This window comes from Propithecus coquereli, unplaced genomic scaffold (assembly GCF_000956105.1).
Source record: "Propithecus coquereli isolate 6110/MARCELLA unplaced genomic scaffold, Pcoq_1.0 Scaffold531, whole genome shotgun sequence".
In the NCBI taxonomy this organism is placed as follows: domain Eukaryota; kingdom Metazoa; phylum Chordata; class Mammalia; order Primates; family Indriidae; genus Propithecus; species Propithecus coquereli.
This window is the reverse complement of record NW_012151186.1, coordinates 689,323-707,246: the sequence shown is the minus strand read 5'-3', so window position 1 is coordinate 707,246 and position 17,924 is coordinate 689,323. Positions and strand designations below refer to the sequence as shown.

The window sequence follows — 17,924 nt, the reverse complement described above, 5'->3', positions numbered from 1 at the left end:
CCTCCCGAGGGCGTGTGGCCCCAGGTGCGCAGGCAGCAGCCCCCGGACCAGCAGACGCAGGCCGGGGTGGTTCTGGGCACTTTGACGTTGTTCTCTCAGCATCAGCTGCTCAGCCGAGACGAGCGTCTGTCCCCAGGTGTTCGTGCAAATGTCCTGAGGGACACCAGCCTCTGTGTCGTCTCGCACAGCACCTGGCAGGCGTGTGGAGCGGAGCTGCTCAACCTGAACGCACGGCCGCGGGCCACAGACCCGCAAATGCCACCGTCGACGCCCAGTGCCCGGGGTGGGGGGGGTTAAGTCTGGGTGTTTTTAGAAAGGAAAAGCAGAGCTTGACAGAGTGTTGCTGTGATCAGAGTTCTGTGACTTAGGACAAAACAACAGCTAATTTAAGTCCAGAAAAAATGTACTGGGACGTTCTAGCTCCTCCACGTCCCCCACCCCCGCCCGGGCCGCGGTCAAGCCCTCAGGAAGCTCCCGCGTGGGTGGGAGGGCGAGTCGCTCGGGCCTGACCCCCAGCCCTCGGGGGCCTCACCCGGGCCTGCAGGGAAACGCACAGCACTCAGGGACCCTCCCGGTCCGGCTGCTCTGCGGGGGACACAGTGACCAGCACCCAAGTCCCTTCTGGTGCACAGGTGTGCCCACTGCTGAGGGCGTCCCTCCTGAGGCTGCGAGTGCCCCACCCCCCAAAGAGCAAGCAGCTTTGTCATCCCCAACCTCAGGCTGCAGCTGTCCCTGCCTCCCGCACGGGGGACCCAGCGCCGGCCGCAGAGTCGCCGGGAAACCTGGCCAAGTCTCGGCCTCACTGCGCACCTGCCGGGGGAGCAGCCCGGGTGGCGGGGAGCCCAGCCTGGCCGGGGCTGCGGAGCTCAGACGCGCAGCGAGTGACTCTCCTGTGTCTGTCGTTCCCTGCAGGCCCCTTGGCACCGACGGCCCCAGGGCTGCTGCCCGGCTCTGCCCCGCGCATCCATCCGCACCTGCAGCGCAGGCCCAGGTGAGGGCCTCATGGGAGGAGGAGGGGCTTCGGCAGGGGTCCCAGGTAAGGCCCGGAGGGAAGGGAAAATATAATTTGTTCGAGTTTGCAAAGTGGACAGGGACATGCTGCCCGAGGGACCGACGTGTACAAGAGCATTTTAATTAATTTATTTCTTTACACATAACTGGAAGTGATGTTACAGTACATAAGTTATTTACAACTGTGCAGTAATGTGTTGCAAAATAAATTATCTAGAAGGCAGCAAAAGTACATTGTGAATGTATATAAAACTGTACAGCGTTTACGGATACACTTTTTATATGATTATTGGCTCTGTAGTGTTTCAAGTTACGTTCTCAGAAAGAGAAACAAAATGCCCAAGATTAAAGGAAAAATATACAAACCACGTGGATTTGACTCCATTAAAAACACTATCGAGAGTCCGGCTCTGTGTCCCTCGGGGCCCGGCGGCTCCCGCCCAGCCCAGCGTCCCCGTCAGCGCCATGGCAACAGGACCACGGCTGGGACGGTGCTCTCCTGCCCTCTGACCTGGAGGTCACCGTGAGGTGGACACCTTAATTTTATTTCCTTTAGCGGATCAGAATGGAACAGGAAATTTTAAAAATGCGCTCTGCTCTGCAACTCCCCAAACGCCTCTGCAGGGGCTGGACGCAGGACGCGAGGTCACCGTCCTCAGAGGGGGAAGCCGCCGTGCCTGTGGCTCCTCCTCCCGCCTGCGAGGCAAGACTGTGCTCTGGGGGCCGCGCCCCCGCAGCAGCTGGTATGAAAGAAAAAGGCGCGTCCCACCTCACTGACGCCCGGCCAGTCTGGAAGGGGTGGAGACGCCAGGGCCCAGGTGGTGTCTCGAGGGTCCCTGCGGGCGGCCGCGGCGCTCCTCCTCCTGCACCACCAGGGCTCTGCAGTGGACTCGCGCGGCCCTCGCCTGTGTCCTGTGGCCCTCGCTGGGTGTCACGCTGGCAGCAGCACGAAGTCGTCGTTGACGTCCACCATGGGCACGTAGAAGGAGGGCACCTCGTTCACGCACAGGGACTTGTGCCCGGCGGGGTCCAGCTCCTGCACCTTCAGCTGCCACTCCATCCTCTGCACGGCGTTGAGGGCCGCGGCCTCGTGCTGCTGCCGCATCAGCAGGCAGGTCTGCGGACACACGGCAGGGTGAGGGGCGGAGGGCCCGGGCTCCATCCACCCCCCCAGCCCGACCACACCTGGCTAGCGGCACAGGGGTCTCGACCTGAGCCCCTGCTCCCTGCAGGACGCCCGGGAACCACGGCGTCCCCGTTTGCTTGGCAAATACCATCACTGCCGGCCAGGGACACTGTCTCGTTTGCATTTGCAGCAGAGACTGCCACCTGGGACCTGCAGACACACTGGGGAATCCAGGCCCGGCCCAGGGAGAGAGCCACGCGTGGCCTGTTTAGCTATGTGCTGAGGATGGGGAGATAGTCTCCAGATTTTCTCCCCAAGCTCAGCTGCTTCTGGCCCCAGAACGGACCACAGAGCTCCAGCTCAGAGAGCTTCACAGGCCGGGCCTGCCTGACACGACTGCAGCGTTAGACGGTAACCGAACACGCCCCGAACCCGTGAACTAGCAGGATTATTGATGGCCCCCTGGTTTCCAGGTTACTAGGCTGTGCCAATGAATATTTTTACATATATCCCTAATTGTGAAACTCGATATTGTCGACTTAACAAAATCGTACCGAGTGGCACCTCTCCCGACCCTGCGAGGAGGCTGCCCCCAGCCCTGCACCTCACCTGTTTGTTAGGTGGGATCTCATTTGATTGGTGGCTCTGAAATTAATGATTACACTGAGTATCTTTTCATTAAGATTTGGCCATTTTATCTCCTTTGTGGTAGCGTCTTCACACAATGCTTTTTCCTATCCCCGTTTTCTATTAATTCATAAGAGTTCTTTTTACATTAATAAAGTAGACTTATGTGGTGTTTTTAATGTACCAAGTCTAACTGTAATCAAAACCTTTCTTTAATAAAGCGTTCCCTGAATATTTACAAAACTTGTAGTCAGCTGTTACTTACAGCTTTGTTTACGGAAGGTGTTTAGTAAAAGGAGTGAAATTCACGTGTCCTTGGAGCCTGGTCTCACCCAGATCACAGCACCTGTGTCGCAGGGGCCAGGCCCCGAGATGCCCCGTGGCTCACACGCCAAGTGGGGCCGCTTACTCCCTCGCCTGCTGGTCTCTGTCCACACCGGCACCTTCCGCCACTCAGCTAAGAGGGCCAGGTGAGGCTGTCCCCTGGAAATGCCATCTTACTCACGGACACTGGCCGGGGGCAGGGAGCTCTGCATCCCTCCCCTCTCTCCGAGGGGGGCGACAGTGTATTTGGGGGGTGCTGACCTCTGTATTTTAATTTTGTAAGTGGTGAGTTACTGCTTTTCCCAGCGTCTCAGCGGATCCTCACCGCACCCCTGGCGGGACCCCAGCCACTGCAGGAGCCCCTGCCTGCCTGGCACTCGCTCCCTCCCACCTCCCCCTCTCCGGGCCGCCGCCCAGGTCGGGGCTGTCCAGAGCAGCGGTGGGTGTGCACTGTGACCTCTGAGGAGGGCTCAAGGTCGGTCCCACAGCTGGTGCCAGAGCCACTCCCCACCCACTGGATGGACGGGCAGGGCCTGGGCACCGCCAGCCACGGAGCCAGCCGTGGCGCTGGGAGGGACACGCAGCACCCACCTTCATGCGGTCGTACTTGTCATCCACGTCCTGGAGCCAGGAGATGAACTGGCGGGCGTTGAACCGGTCCCGCACTGACTTGTTCTCATCACCCTGTGGGGTCAAACAGGTGTGCGTGGTGAGCGAGGCCGTGGCCGCCCCTCTCCGCCCCCAGCGGCGTTCAGAGCCATGCAGGGCTGGGCCTGGCCACCCGAGGGCAGTCAGAGCTCAGAGAAGTGCCTGTCCCCAGGCGAGGGCTTTCTAAGTGTGTGCTGTGGTCCCCGAGCCCTGGGAGGGGATGGAGAAGATGCCCCGGCCCCCGTCTCCTCCTCCGTGGGTTCGAGTGGCAGAGGGCTCATGGAAAGCCGGTGGTGGCATCTGTTTCAATTTCTTCCCCTTTAAAAACGGAAATTTTTCCTCCTTGAAAAGTACATTTGAGGCCTGAGGTGGAGCAGCCTGGGGTCAGCCTCCCAGCGGCCATGGTGCACAGAGCGTCTTTACGAGCTGCTACCCTGTCTTCAGCACATCTGCACCCGCCGTCAACTGTGGTTTGCAAACAGGGAGCCCAGGGGACCCGGGAAGCCTGCTGAGGAGCAGCAGCTGTGGCGGCTGACATGTCCCTGGGTGTCCCTGGAGTGTCAAGCAGCCGACGTGTCCCCAGAAGAACATGTTCACGTTTCTCCCCAACAGCCACGCCAGAGCCCAGCTCGGCACAAACACGGGAGGGAAGAGACCACAGCCTAAGACCGTCTCTCTTCTTTGACGTTCAGAAGTAACCCAGAACATGCATTAGAAATTAGTAGTTTCTTTTTTACTTTCGGTGCAAAAAGCAAAACTTCTAAATATTCAATCCCTGAAGCAATCTAGTGCTCAACTAAACCTTTGGTTTCACAGCTTATCTTATACAAAGGTTTTACTTTGAAGAAACCTTATCGTGCACAACGTGTTAAGTGGGTGAAGTCTGAGAGGTATGTCCTCGAAGGAAGGTCTTCAATGCATCAAGAAACGTTTTAAACTAGAAACCACTAAACCGCTGTGTGTGACCATGTGGCAAACTCTGGACGGACACAGAATCCCTGGGGCGCCCCGTGGTCCCCGTCAGCCGCGCTGAGCAGGAGCCCACGCCGCGGGGGTCACGGGCTGGGTGGCCGCTATCACGAGGGGACGTGTGGTCTTGGCAGTGCAGAGGGCAGCGGGAACCAGAGTCCCCGGACCCTGGGGCCACTCCCAGGCAGACAGGAGGAGCTGGCTCCGGCCAGCAAGTCCTACCCCAAGGACAGAGGAGGGAGGAGCAGGCTATGGCAACATGGGACAAACCAGACCTGGGGGAAGGCTGGGGACCGGCCGGGGGCACAGGGAGCATCACAAGACGAGGTGGCTCCCAAGACAGCGAGTGCCGCCCGCCCCAGACCAGGGGGATGTGTGTCCGCTGGCGGTGAGAAGCCGTGCTGGGCACCCTTGGCCACCATGGGACATGCGTCCTCGTGGCCCTTGGCCACCACCATCACCCGGGGGCCTCTCCGGCCCAGCGACAGCCCCCACAGGCCTCCCAGCTGGAAGGACAAGTGTCTCAGGAGACTCAAGGAACTCTAAGTGACTGGACCATGCTGGGCCCTCCCGGGGCCCGAAGTGCAGGGCACAGGGAGGCCTGAGAAGCTTCCAGTCGACGTGCAGAACCTGTGACGCACGGGAGGGCGGGGACTGGGCTTCGTGCGACGTGGGTGCCCGCGCGGCTCCCCAGCTCCTCCCGCGAGAGGCCCGGGGGCACCCACCTGGCTCTCCAGGGGCATGTTGTAGACCTCCGAGTCCAGCAGCATCGTGCAGGCGCTGAATGGCACGGCCTGGTTGGCGATGGTCCGGGCTGCCCGGCAGTGGACTCGAAGGATCTCCTGCTCACAGGACACGATCAGCTTCTCCTGCGGGGAGGAGCTGAGTGAGCCAGGACAGGCTGCACCCCAGGCCCGCGCCCCGGCCCGCGCCGACCCTCTTACCCGCTCGATGCTGTGCTGCAGACGCAGCTTTCCCCGGACTGCCTCCTGCTGCTTGAAGAGCTCCTTCAGGGGCTCCGCCAGGGAGGGAGGGGGCGCGATCTGCAGGCAGAGGACGAGAAAGACGACAGCGGGGTTGTGGACCGCACCAAGAACAGACTCGCGTCCAAAGAGGTCCCGACCCAGCGCCTCCCTCCTGGGAAGCTGCCCTGGAGACCAGCCCCAGCCCCAGGCCCACAACACAGGACGCGCCGGCCATGTGCTGGGAGCCAGCCAGATGCGGGACATGGGGCGCGGTGCCCCAGCCGCGGCTGCCCCAGAGCGCACCACACGCTGCAAGAACAGCAGGGAGGACGGCGAGGGGTGACACAGCGTCTGTCACCTGCCACATCTGGCGCAAGAGAGGAGGAGCAGGCCTGAGCACCCGTCCGTGTGAGATCAACGGGGCAGGGCGGCAGGAGCAGAGGCGCAGCGGTGCGTCCAGCCGTCACAGCGGGATGCACACGCCCCAACTCACCACTGCACCCCAGGACACAGTGACCCAAATGTAACACAGAGACCGACAGCTAAGCCCAACTGGACAGAGCGGGGCGGGAGCCCTCCCCAGCCGCACGCTCACAGCAGAGCTTCTGAGACCGACGTCGTCTCAGAGTGAGCGGACGAGGAGACGGCGTGGACGGCGAGAACACCGCCCCTCGCTCTTGGAGAAAGGAGGAACCAACAGGGACGGGGCAGGCTGCGGCCTGCGGTGTGGGCAGGGCTCGGTCAGTGTGGGTCAGGCGGGACGGCTCGCGGGGCAGAAAGCCAATGCGCAGACGAGATGGGCAGGTCCTCGGGGAGGGGGAGGCGGCGCCCTGCGGAACTCCCGAGAGCCACAGCGGACTCGGCGCTACGAGACAGACGCTGCGACGCGGGACAGCCCCGCCCAAGGGCCGGCTCTTCCTGGCAGACCCGCAGGTGCAGCCGCGACCCGCCCTGGAGGCTGGAGCTGGGGGCGACGGTCTGAGAGCGGGACTCGCACGCGGCCCCGGCCTCCCAGACACACGCTGTGCCCAGGTCAGCGTCCCGACACGTCCCCGACACCAGGAGCCCAACGCCAGCCACCAAAGGCTCCATGTCGGGCTCATGTCACCTCAGTCCCATGGTGGGACACCTGACGGTCCAGGGCCCAGTGCCCCTCAAGAGCGTCAGGTCACGAGGGATGGCACAGAGAGGACCCCACAGACCAGGACACGTGGCGGGACCTCATCGCCCAGTGGCAGGTGAGATGCAGCCTCAGGGGAAGCGGAGCAGGGCTGGGTACAAACTCTGAGGTCTTTGAACTTTGAACTTTTCTGTCAATCTAAAATTAATTCAGAATAAAAATCTGGAAACTCAGCTCCCAGTCTGCAAGCCTCACTCATTGCACCTCCATCTGCTCGCCCCACAGCCCCTCTGCCTCGGTGGGCCCAGCCTCTGCGGGGGTCCTGGGGCGAGGTCCCCCTGGGGTGCAGTCTGCTCCTCCGCAGGGCAGAGACACGGTCTGGGCCACCCCCAGGCGTCGCGGTGGCAGCACAAACTAAGGCGCCGCGTGAGCACCCCGCCTGCCTCGGCTCTCCAGGCAGGACGAGCCAGAACCCGTGGCCTCGCTGACGCAGACAGCTGGGCCTGGCTGTCCGCGGCACGTGGGTGGGAGCTGCGCAAACGCTCACAGGGACACACTGCATGGGACGCTCATAGTGACCTTTTTTCTCCGTTTTCCAGACTTTCCACAGTAGTCATGTTATTCTGTTTTGATAACCAAAATTCAAATAAAACAAAAAGCACAAAGAAGTCCTACTGAATAGAAATCTGAAACCAGATTTTTCTGAAACTAGTAACCTAAACCATCATCTGTCCCCCGCTCCCGGGAACAGCGCTCGGAGCGCAGAGCTGGGGGCGGGGTGGGGCCCGTGAGGCGTCCCTGCCGGGCAGGCGGCTCCAGGTGCTGCCGTGGCTGCTCTCAGGGCAAAGCCGGCCGGTCCTCGCCCCGGCAAGGCAGGCACCGGCTCTGGTGAGAGCAGCAGCGCCCACCGCGCAGACCCTGCTCCGGCAGAGCGAGCGAATGCAGTGGGACCCTTCCTCTGGGGCCGGGGGCTCCCTCTCAGAGCGACCGTGGCCAGCACAGCGCGCGGGCTAGAGGCCCTGGACGTCCGCTCCGCAGCTGAGCCCGAGAGCCCGTCCCGGGCACAGCAAGACACACGTGTCCTGGCGGCTCCTCCAGGGGCTGAGATGTCAGGCCAGTAAAAAGGGCAGAGGTGCCCGGGGGTCCAGGGACACCTCCGGAAGGGGACCTCAGCCAGCGGCAACACGGGGCGCCCCACGGGACAGCCGGACGTGCGGCGTGAGGCCGTCTGGAGACCAGGGGCCGTGGGTGGGGCTGGGCAGTGCCGGGGGCCCCCGGAGGTCAGGACCCTGGGCCTGTGGCCGCACAGCTGGGTGCGGACGGCCCGACTGCCGGGCACTCACCACGGGGATGTGGAGCTTGCTGAGCGGCTTGCCGTCCAGGAGGTAGGACCCCGTGTAGGTGACGTACTCGGCGTAGCACTGGGGCGCCTGCGGCGTGATGTAGCACAAGATCTTGCGCTTCTCCTCAATCTTCTTCCTGATCTGAAGGTACTCGAAGTACGGGTTCGACCTGTCGCTGTGGTAGGGCTCGATGTCGTCGAGCTTGATGGCGTCCACGATGGCGGCCAGCGTCTGCTGGATCACCTCCCGCGTCTGCCGCGAGGACGTGCTCAGCTGCTGCAGCTGCTGGCCCGAGCGCTGGAGGCGCCGCTTGCGCGGGTGCTGGGCCTGGGCGTCATCGTCCTCGCACACGCGGCCCCTCGCCCTGGCGGCTGGGGCGGCCGGGCCCAGCTCCTTCTCAGGGGGCGGCGTGCTCTGCTTGCTCTGGTTGGCCAGCATCTGCGCCCGCGTCCTGGTCATGCGCTGGGGGGTCTCCTCCACTCTGGGGGCCTTCGGGGCTTCAGCTGTGGGTTTTGGTTCTGGTTCTGCAGCTTCCGGCTGGACACTGCCTGGGGGGCCTTCAGCCGGGCCGGGGGCATGGGCGACCCCGGCGTCGTCCTGGGTGCCAGCACCGTCCACGGTGTGTCCCTGTGCCGCACCATCCGTGGCAGGGCTGTCAGGGGCGCGGGGGGATGTGGCGGGGGCGTCTTCGGCCTCAGTCCCGTCCTCCCCAGCCCCCAGCGGGCGCTGCTCGGGGGGGCCGGGCGTGGGCACGGCGCTGGCATCCACGTGCTCAGAGGCGTTCTCTTCCAACACAGTCTCTGCCTCCGCCGTGGCCTCCGGGGCCACGCCTGCCTCCGGCTCGGCCGCGGGCTCGGGCTCCACGGGGAGCGGGGTGGACGCCTGCTCGGGAGGCAGCGCGGCCTGTTCCTCGGCTGCCAGCGCAGAGACGTCCCCGCCATTCACGACCACGGGGGCCCCTGCAGGAATCTTTCCGGGAGGAGCGAGGCTCTCTTCCACAGGCTCCGTTTCAACGTCCGAAACGTCTTTAGCCTGAAGAGGAAGCTCCGGCAGGGAAAAGGGCCCCAGGTCCAGGTCGTCCTCAGAGTTGGCAAAGGCGTCGGCCCAGGGCACCGGCTCCACCTGGCCAAGGGCAGACACAGACAGGTTGTGGCTGCTGTCCAGGAAGCTGTTTTCCAGGGGCCCCAGGGCTTCCACCTGGGCCACAGTGGTCACGCAAGCGGGCTCGGGGGCCACGTCAAGGGGGGCTTCCGGAAGGGACTTACAATTGCTGAAGAAGGACTCCAGCCTGGAGGAGGGGGCGTAAGGAGCTGCTTCTTCTGCAGTGGGGACAGCGGCGGGGGCTGCTTCCACGCGGCCATGCTTGACCTCCTCCAGTCCCGGCTCAGTGACGGGCAAAGGGTACGAGACGGGAGAGACGGGGTACGGGGGCTCGGAGGTGCTGAAAGGCCCCGGGGCGGCGGGGTGGAGGGACTCTGTGGGGCAGAAATGTTTCGGCGACTCTGGGAACCTCTGTGGAGACTTAAGCAAAAGGTCTGGCCCCACGGGCCAGGTGACGGGGTTCTCGGAGCCGCTCCCAAGCAAGCCGGAAGAAAGCGCCTGCTCGGCAGGGTGGGCCCACTCCACCGGCTCCTCGGTGATGACGGCGCTGAACGGGCCCTCGTCCAGGGGCTCCAGGTAGCTGGGCTCCGGGGGGATGATGGCCGCCGTGGCCTGCTGGTCCTCCGTGGCGTCCAGAGGAAGGCCCAGGTCAGGGGGGAGGGCCCCTTCGAGGGACGGGGCCAACAGCTCCCCTCTGGGAGGAGGGGAGGATTTTGCTTGTAAACTTGAGAAGACCCCATCTGGCGCCGGGGTGACGGTGACGACAGCTGCGGGTGGGCAGTGCAGAGCCTCGACTCTCGGGGAGGGGACGCCGTAGTCCGGGGAGTAACACCCTGGGGACAGGCACGCAAACTTGTCTGTGGGCACCGGGGGCAGGGCAGCCTTGTCCTCCAGCAGGTGCTGCCCCGGCGAGCCGTACCCGGCCGAGGCGGGAACGCTCTGCTGCCTGAAGAGCTTGTCCCCAACGCTGAACTCTTCCTCAGGGGTCCTCCTGATGTCCACGGAGATGGAGCGATACAGGTTTGTGGAGAGGGGCCTCGTGGGGGTCTGGCCAGGGTTCTCTGAGAGCCCGCTGGATGCCACAGAGAACCTGTCGAAAAAGGAGGGGGAGCAGGCGCTGGCGGACGTGGAGGAGACGGGCAGCGAGTGCTGGGAGTCGGCGCAGTCGAACACGAGGTCGGGGTAGTCGTCGGCGCTGCAGGACGGGGTCCGGGGCGTGTGCATCACCTCCTCGTAGCTGGGGCACGACGCCACGGGCGTGGGCGTGGGCACCCCGGAGGGCCGGCTCTGCTCGGGCCTGGGGGAGGCGGGCAGGGCCTCCTTCACGTGAGGCCCCGCAAACCAGTCTTTGGCGTCCGCAGCCGGTCCTGGGTGGAGCTTATTTTCGGTGGCGGCTGGCGCTGGAGCCGATTCCTTGAGCTTCTTGTCTTTAAACGGAGGGTCCTGCCCCAGCGGTTTCTTGGAGGGGGCGTCCAGCCCCTTCTTGCGCCCGTCCTCGGCCAGCTTCAGCCTCTCCTTGAGCTTGGGGTCCCCAGACCGGTGCCGCATCTTCTCCATCTGCTTCATCCTCTCCTTGTGCCTCTTGTGGCGCTCCTCGATCTCCAGGTCCTTCTGGGAGAGCATCCTCTCGAAGCTGGTCATCATCAGGTCCCCGTCGCCCAGCAGCTTCTCCCTGGGCCTGGCGTCCCTCTTGCCCGGGTCCTTGGGCGGCGCCAGCCTCTCGCTCCCGTTGCTGACCCTCGCCGCGTCGCCCTTGTCTTTCTCTGCGCTCTCCTTGAGTTTCTCCTTCAGTCTGGCTTCGCCGAGCTTCAGGCCCTCGTCCCTGGACCTGTCCTTGCCGGCGCCGGGCGGGTTGTCCCTGTCCCTGGCCGCGGGCTTCGGCTCCTCCTTGTGCTGCCGCAGGAGCCCGTCCGCGTGCCTGTCGCGCAGCTTCTCCCGCTCGTCCCTCCACTTCTCCCGGTGCCGGTCCCTCCTCTTCTTCTCCCGCAGGGTGTTGACGGCGCTGGACCCGTAAGGCTTCAGCTCCTTCTCTACCTTCTTGGCAGGTTCTCTTTCAGAATCGTTTTTGTCTTTCTTCTCGGTAGAGAACAATTCGATGGTTTTGTCTAAGTCGTCTTCTCCTTCGGCCTTCACGCCGTAGGAAACCGCAAGCGCGTCGGCGTCCGGGAAGTCCTTCTCGCACTGGCCGGCGTCCTTCCTGCCGCCGAGGTCCCTGAAGTCCTCGCCCTTCTCCCTCCTCTCGGCCTTCTCCCTCCGGGCTCGCTCCCGCTCGTGGCTCTTCTTGGACGAGGACGAGGAGTGCCGGTGTCGCTCCTTCTCCTTCAGCCGCTCGGGGAGGCAGGAGCCCTCTCGGACCTTGTCCTCCAGGGCCGGCTCCGCGAAGGACACCTCCAGCAGGGTGCTCAGACCCGCGTCCTGCCCGCGGTCCGTGAAGCTGTCGGACGAGACCTCGCTGGTCTTGTCGTTGGAGTCCTCCCTGAACTCGTGGAGCGCCGCCTCCTCCAGCTTCTCCAGCAAGCTCTTCTCCATCTCGGCGGCCCTCGAAGACTTTCTCTCTCTGGAATGTTCTTTGTCCGACTTCTCCTTGTGCTTGCTTTTGGCCTTGTCTTCGGCAGAGTGTTTCTTTTCGGCCTTCTCAGGCAGCTTCTGTTTGTTCTTCTTCTCCTGGGCAGAGTCCACCGACACTCGGTCCTTCCTGTCCTTGTGTTTTTCTGCGGACTCTTTGTCCTTCTTCTCCTTGTGCTTGTCGAAGGGCTTCTCCTTCCTGTCCTTGCCGCCCTCGGCAGCCCCCCTGTCCTTGCGCTTGTCTCTGAGCTCCCGGTCCTTCTGCCGCTCCGCGTGCGGCTTGTCCGAGGACTTCCTGTGCCTGTCGGCGGCGCAGGGCTCCCTGCCGTCCTCCCGCTCCTGCGGGCCGTCCCGCTGCCCCTCGGCGGCCTCGCCGAGCTTGAACCCGCTGGCCACGTAGCCGTCCCTGTCGTCCTCGCTTTCGTCGGTGAATATGTCCGCCATGTACCAGCTTTTCTCTTTGCCCCTCTTCTCGTCTTTTTTTTCAGAGAAGTCTTCTGAGGTAATTCCGGGGAAAGTCTTCTCTTTCTTTTCTTTCCCTTGGTCGAGAGATGCTTTTCTTTCTTTGCCATGTATGTCTTTATGCTTCTCCTTGGCATCTTTTTTCTCTTTAAAACACTTATCAAATTCTTTGTCCTTCTGACATTTTTCAAGGATAGGTTTCTCATTTCTGTCCTTGTCGCTGGACTTATCTTTGTATCTTTCCGGTTTTATCTTTTCCTTCCTGTCCTTGTCGGGCATGTCCTTCCTCTCCCTCTCCCTCAGCGGGTGGTGCCTCTCCCAAGGCTCCAGGTTCTTGCCGAAGTCGCAGTCGGACCGGTCCTTGAAGACGCCCTCGCAGCCGTGGGCGTCCTCCCTGTGCGGCTCCTCCGGCTTCGCTCTGCCGTCCTTGCGCTCCTTGGCGCTCTCCAGCAGGTCCTTCCTGTCCCGCCCGCCCTCCGCAGACTCTCTCCTCTTCTTGTCCTTTTCCGAAAGGTAGCTGGAGAGAACCTTGTGCTTTTCCGCCTGGTCTTTCCTCTTCTCCGAGTTCTTGTCCAGGTAGTCCCGGTCCTTCCTTCTGAAGAAGGCGTCTCTGTGGTCTCGCTTCTCCCGGGCCCGGCTGTCCCGCCTCCGCTCCCGACTGTCCTCCTTCACCGTCTCCAAGATCAGTTTGGCCACAGAGTCACTTCGGAGGTCCCTGTAGTCCGTCACCGGCGAGTCCCAACTGTCCTCCCCTTTGAAATCAAAGGACGAATCCGACAAGTCGGAAAACCACCTTTCCTGCTGGTCGTCGGAAAGGCTGAATTTGGTGTCTTCATTTTCCAGAAACTGGTTTTTGTTACAATAGTCATCAAAAGCAGAGTCTTCTCTGTAAACTTTTTCTTTTTTGAGTTTGTCTTTATCTTCTTTAAAAGTCTTCTCTTTTGAAATTCTGTCCTCTTTTAAATCATTCTTTTTCTCTAATTTTGAGGGCCGGTCTTTTGACTTTTTCTTTCTTTCCTCTTTGTAGAGTCTCAGTTTTTCTTCTTTCGGAGACTTTTCCTTCACAGATTTCTCCTTTTCCGCTTTATTCAAACGGTCTTTTTCTTCCCGGAAAGATCTGCTGACATCTTTGCTCATGTCTTTGAGTCTCCTTAGTGACTTTTCATCCTTGGAGACTTTTATTATCTCATCTTTAAAGAGCCATTCTTTTTCTTCTGATTTCATTTTGCTAAGTTTCTCTTCTTTCTTAAAATGGTCTCTATCGTGCTTTAATACTTTTAACTTATTTTCAGTGGAAATGTCGTTATCTAAAAGTACAGCCTTATCTGACTTCTGTTTGGAGTCCTCATACTCGTAAGTAAAACTTTTCAATTTAAGTTCCTGACTGACCGAGCACTGTCCTCTCTCCTTGTTTTTGTGTTTATGTTTTGTTTTATGTTTTTTGATGACTTTGCCCTCCTTGTCCAGCTTGGGAATGACGCCGTCCACGGTGGGGTGGAAGGAGTTCTTCTTCTCGGACAGAGCGCCCTGCAGCCCGCCCCGCTTCCTGTGCTCTGGCTTCTTCCGCGCGGGCTTCAGCGACTCCACGCTGGAGCCCTCGGAGGAGTAATCAGACTCACTGGTCAGTCTCGTCCTTGTGGAGTCTGATAAGGAGCTGACCTCTGACCAGGCCGGGGAGGAAACGGTTTTCCAATTGTCCGTCCGCCAGTGCTTGGCGTGCTGGTCCGTGTGGTTGGGCTTCTGGGCTGCAGAGCTCCCGTGGGAGGAGGTGGAGGAGGCGGACAGGGAGCTGAACAGGGAGGGGTCCTTCAGCACCAGGGGGGACTCCTTGAGGCAGCTGGAGCTCCCCACGGAGCCCCTGTCGTCCTCCTCGCTCTCCGAGCACTCGCTCTCGGACTCCGAGGAACAGAACTTGTCGGTCCTTTTTCCAAACCGAACCTCTTTGCCTTTTGTTTCCTTCTTTCGCTTCTTCTTCACTTTGTTTTTTTCCTTCTGCTGCTTGGCATTCGCCGGCTCTCGCGTCTTATTCCCGGGCAGCATCGTGTGCGCCGAGAGCCTCAGCTTCTCCCCCGTCCCCACGGCGACGCTCACGTCCTCCTCGTCTGACGTGTCTGACAAGATGCGATGGGACGCTTTCTTTGGTGCAATCGTGTTGTTTTTAGTGTAACTTTTAACTTCCATCTTGGGTATAGAAATGAAACTATTTGACTTGGTCTCTTTCCTGTAATCCTTTTTTAGCAAGTGCTTGTCGTCCACTGGAGGGACCCTGTCCTGCTCGTCATCCTCGTCAAACTCATACTCGTCCTTGACGGGGGTCACCGTTTTCTGCGGCTCTGGATTCTTGGCCTTGTGCTTGGGGCCCTTTTCAAACTCAGAGTCCGTGTTGTTGCCGTCCACGGAACTGGAAGGAGCGAAGGACGGGGCGTCTTCCTCTTCAGAGCTCTCTGTGGGAGGCGGGAAGGGAGAGGTCAGAAGCAGGTTCTAAGCAGCTCCCCACGAACAGCCCAGGGAAGGCAGCTCCGTGGACGTGCCCTCCAGAAAGGCCCCCCAAAGCCTGGTCACCCCAGGGAGGGAGGGAGACCTGGCCGCCCACACCCGTGTCTGGCACAGCGCTGCACTGCACCAGTGTGATCTGAGACCAACCGCAGGGGCAGAAAACCCAAGGGAGGTTGCTCAGAGACAGGCGCCTCAGCAGTGAGACCGCAGGCTTTTCGGCAGGGAAACCCCGGGCAGGGGCTCCCGTGGTCTGAAAGTTCCGGGGGACGCTGTGTGCAGATCTGCAGACGCAACACCACCTGCCCACACCACAGTGCCGCTCTCCCACCGCCCCGCAGCCTGCACGCGCGGCCCGGGTGGCCCGACTCACCCGTGGAGCTCTCTTCGCTGGACGTGTACGTGCCTTTGCCCAGCAGGAGGTTCACCATGGTGGGGGAGTTGGCCACCTTCAGCGGCGTCTCGCCTTTCCTGTTGCTCTGCTGAGGGTTCCCCCCGTAGCGCAGCAGCAGCTTCACCACCTGCAAAACACCGGCAGCTGCGTGAGCGAGCCGTCTGGAACACGACCACGCCGTCGTTTCTGTATGTAACTGCAGCCCCCGGCAAGACCCCGGCGTTTAACCCAAGAACAGCCCCTCGCGGTCCGAGGGGGCGGGCGCTGCGTGCACAGCGACTGTCTGAGGAGGTCTGTGCGCCTAGCAGGGCCATTGCTCTTCCGAGGGCGTAGCGGCTCCGCCTTGCTCCTGGGCTCCCTTCAGAAGTCTCTGCCTCCCGGGCATTTCCTACCACGCCGCCTCTGTGGCGAGTGGACACCACCCAGGAGTCTTCTCAGAGGCTGCCCCCTCCCGCCAACCACGAGCCAGCACTGCAGAGCCCAAGTGGTCGTGGAAGGTTCTGGCAGCTTGGGGGGCTGTTTTTATTGGGGTGGGGGTGGGGACACAAAACAGAGGAAACAAACACCAAGTTTCTGCAAGCTGGTTTATTTTTTATTTTCATTTACATTAGAAAATAAGATTACCTCTTCCTTGCTTGATTTTACAAGGGTAAGGATGGTCACAGGAAGGACAGAAACATCCGCGGTGACATTTCGACAACGCTGTTCAACTGTGTTCCACATGCCCAGGACAGCGACTCACTGAACTCGAGTATTAAATTTAAGTACTAAATCTCAACTTTAGTCCAGTCTGAGACTAGAGCATTCAAAGAGTCTTTTGTAAAGTTTAATATAAACTCTCGTCGCTCACGGAATCTATTTCCACGCAGTATGTTGCACCTCGCATTGCTTGACCAGCACAGTTCTGTGTGCACGCGTGTTCTACACCTGCTGTGACACGTCCCCACGACCCAGGCTCACAGCTCTGCAGGTCGGAGGTCCACAGCCAGCCTCCCTGACCGGGCTAACGCCCACGAGCTGGCAGGGCCGCTCCTTCCTCTCCCACACGGGAGTCGCAGGCGGAATTCGGCTCCTTGCAGGGGCAGGACTGGGTCCGCGTCCCCGGCTGCTGGCGCCGCCAATTCCTGGGCCCACCCTCTCAGGCCAGCAGTGCAGGTCGGGGTCCTCCTGGCTAACTGCTCCTGACCCAGCCAGGAGAGGCTCTCAAGCCCGAAGGACCCGGGCCCAGGCCCCACGCGGGGCCACCCTCCCACGGGCTGCAGGGTCACGGCACGGACAGCCTGGGGGCCACTGGCTCCCTACTTCACCATGTTTCCATGGTGTTTGACATTTTCCATAATAAAAAGTTTAAAAATGATAATTACAAAAGTATAAAGACTGAAAGGACGACCCCCACCCCAGCCTCATGTCACTGCCCACTGCCCCCAGGTACTGTGTAGCAAATCCCAGACGTTGCAACTTTTTCGGTATATTTTTCTCAAAGTGCCCTTAAAAAAACAAAACAAACCATAATGGTGTTATCGTAACTAAAAATGTAACGGTAACTTTTAACATCAAATGCACACTCGGTGCTCAGATTTTCCCAGTTGTTTCAGAGCCCTCACCACGCCCTGTCCCCTGAACTACATTCTTTGCATCCTGGATGCTGAGGGTTCCTGGCATCTTCCAGAACGGCCAGGCAGGGGCTGCTGCGCAGCAGAGGCAGGGCGTGTCCCACACCACATTCAGACTGTCCTGTGTGTGGCTGGGGCTCTCCAAGGGGCCTCGGGCAGCAACTCCAGTTAGAGCCCATCGCCTGCGTGCCAGCCCTGCTTTCCGGCAGACGAGGTGGGCCGGGCACATCGCCTAGGTCTCTGGCTTCCGACCTGGAAGCAGCCACGTGCCCCTGGAGGCCACGTCCTCCCTGCGCTCCCTGCTCCTGGGCTGGTCACAAGTCACCTTCCTAAGCTCCATCTCCCGGCCTGGGTGCTGGCTACACCTCTCGGCATAACCTCTTCCCAGAGCCTGAAGGATCTGCCCGCAGGTCCAACAGCACCACGGCAACGCGCTGGCCCAGCAGCCACCCCAGCTCTGCTTCTGTTTGGGGGCCACCGTTCACCTCCCGAAATGTAATGAGACCCACGTGGCCAGTGGACACGAGCCTTTCACACATGCTTTAGGTGGTACCTGTCAAAACCAGGAGGCCATCCAGGCGCCAACCCGGGCCGAGAACGCTGGGGCAGGCGGAGGGCAGCTGGGCCTCCGGGCATGGGGAGGCGAAACATGCCCCAGTGCCCGACACCACAGCAGCCGGGACAGAGGAGCACGAAGCCACACAACAGCCCAGACGTCAGAGGACAGACCAGACGTGAGGCCGAGGGGAGATGCCAACCTTGTAGTGCCCGTTGTTGGCAGCATCATGCAAAGGCGTGTCGTCGTCCAGGCCCTTGGTGTTCACCTCCGCGCCCGCGGCCAGCAGCTGCTTCGCGACATCATAGTAGCCCCGGTTACACGCCTCATGCAGCGCAGTCCAGCCTGCAACAGACACTTGGGACATACGTCATTGAATCCTCAAGAACCTCACTCCACTTTTTTTGAGACAGAGTCTCACTCTGTTGCCTGGGCTACAGTCCCGTGGCATTAGCCTTGCTCACAGCAACCTCAGACTCCTGGGCTGAAGCGATCCTCCTGCCCCAGCCTCCCAAGTAGCTGGGACTATAGGCATGCGCCACCGTGCCCGGCTAATTTTTTCTATATATTTTTAGTTGTCCAGCTAATTTCTATTTTTTTTTTTTTT

General features: G+C 60.9%; 1 protein-coding gene across 3 annotated transcripts in view; it reads right to left on the bottom strand.

Annotated features, from left to right (window-relative positions):
- Positions 1–1,254: 1,254 nt before the first annotated feature.
- Positions 1,255–17,924, bottom strand: part of ANKRD11 (ankyrin repeat domain 11) — a 41,056-nt gene continuing 24,386 nt past the window's right edge. For all 3 annotated transcript variants that reach the window (XM_012657184.1, XM_012657182.1, XM_012657183.1), the window contains 7 exons: positions 17,520–17,662; positions 15,128–15,275; positions 8,134–14,705; positions 5,650–5,748; positions 5,431–5,574; positions 3,680–3,772; positions 1,255–2,128 (listed from right to left, as the gene is read on the bottom strand). In XM_012657184.1, coding sequence (XP_012512638.1) covers positions 1,943–2,128; positions 3,680–3,772; positions 5,431–5,574; positions 5,650–5,748; positions 8,134–14,705; positions 15,128–15,275; positions 17,520–17,662 — 7,385 coding nt within the window. In that variant the 3' untranslated portion in view covers positions 1,255–1,942. The remainder of the gene's footprint in view (positions 2,129–3,679; positions 3,773–5,430; positions 5,575–5,649; positions 5,749–8,133; positions 14,706–15,127; positions 15,276–17,519; positions 17,663–17,924) is intronic.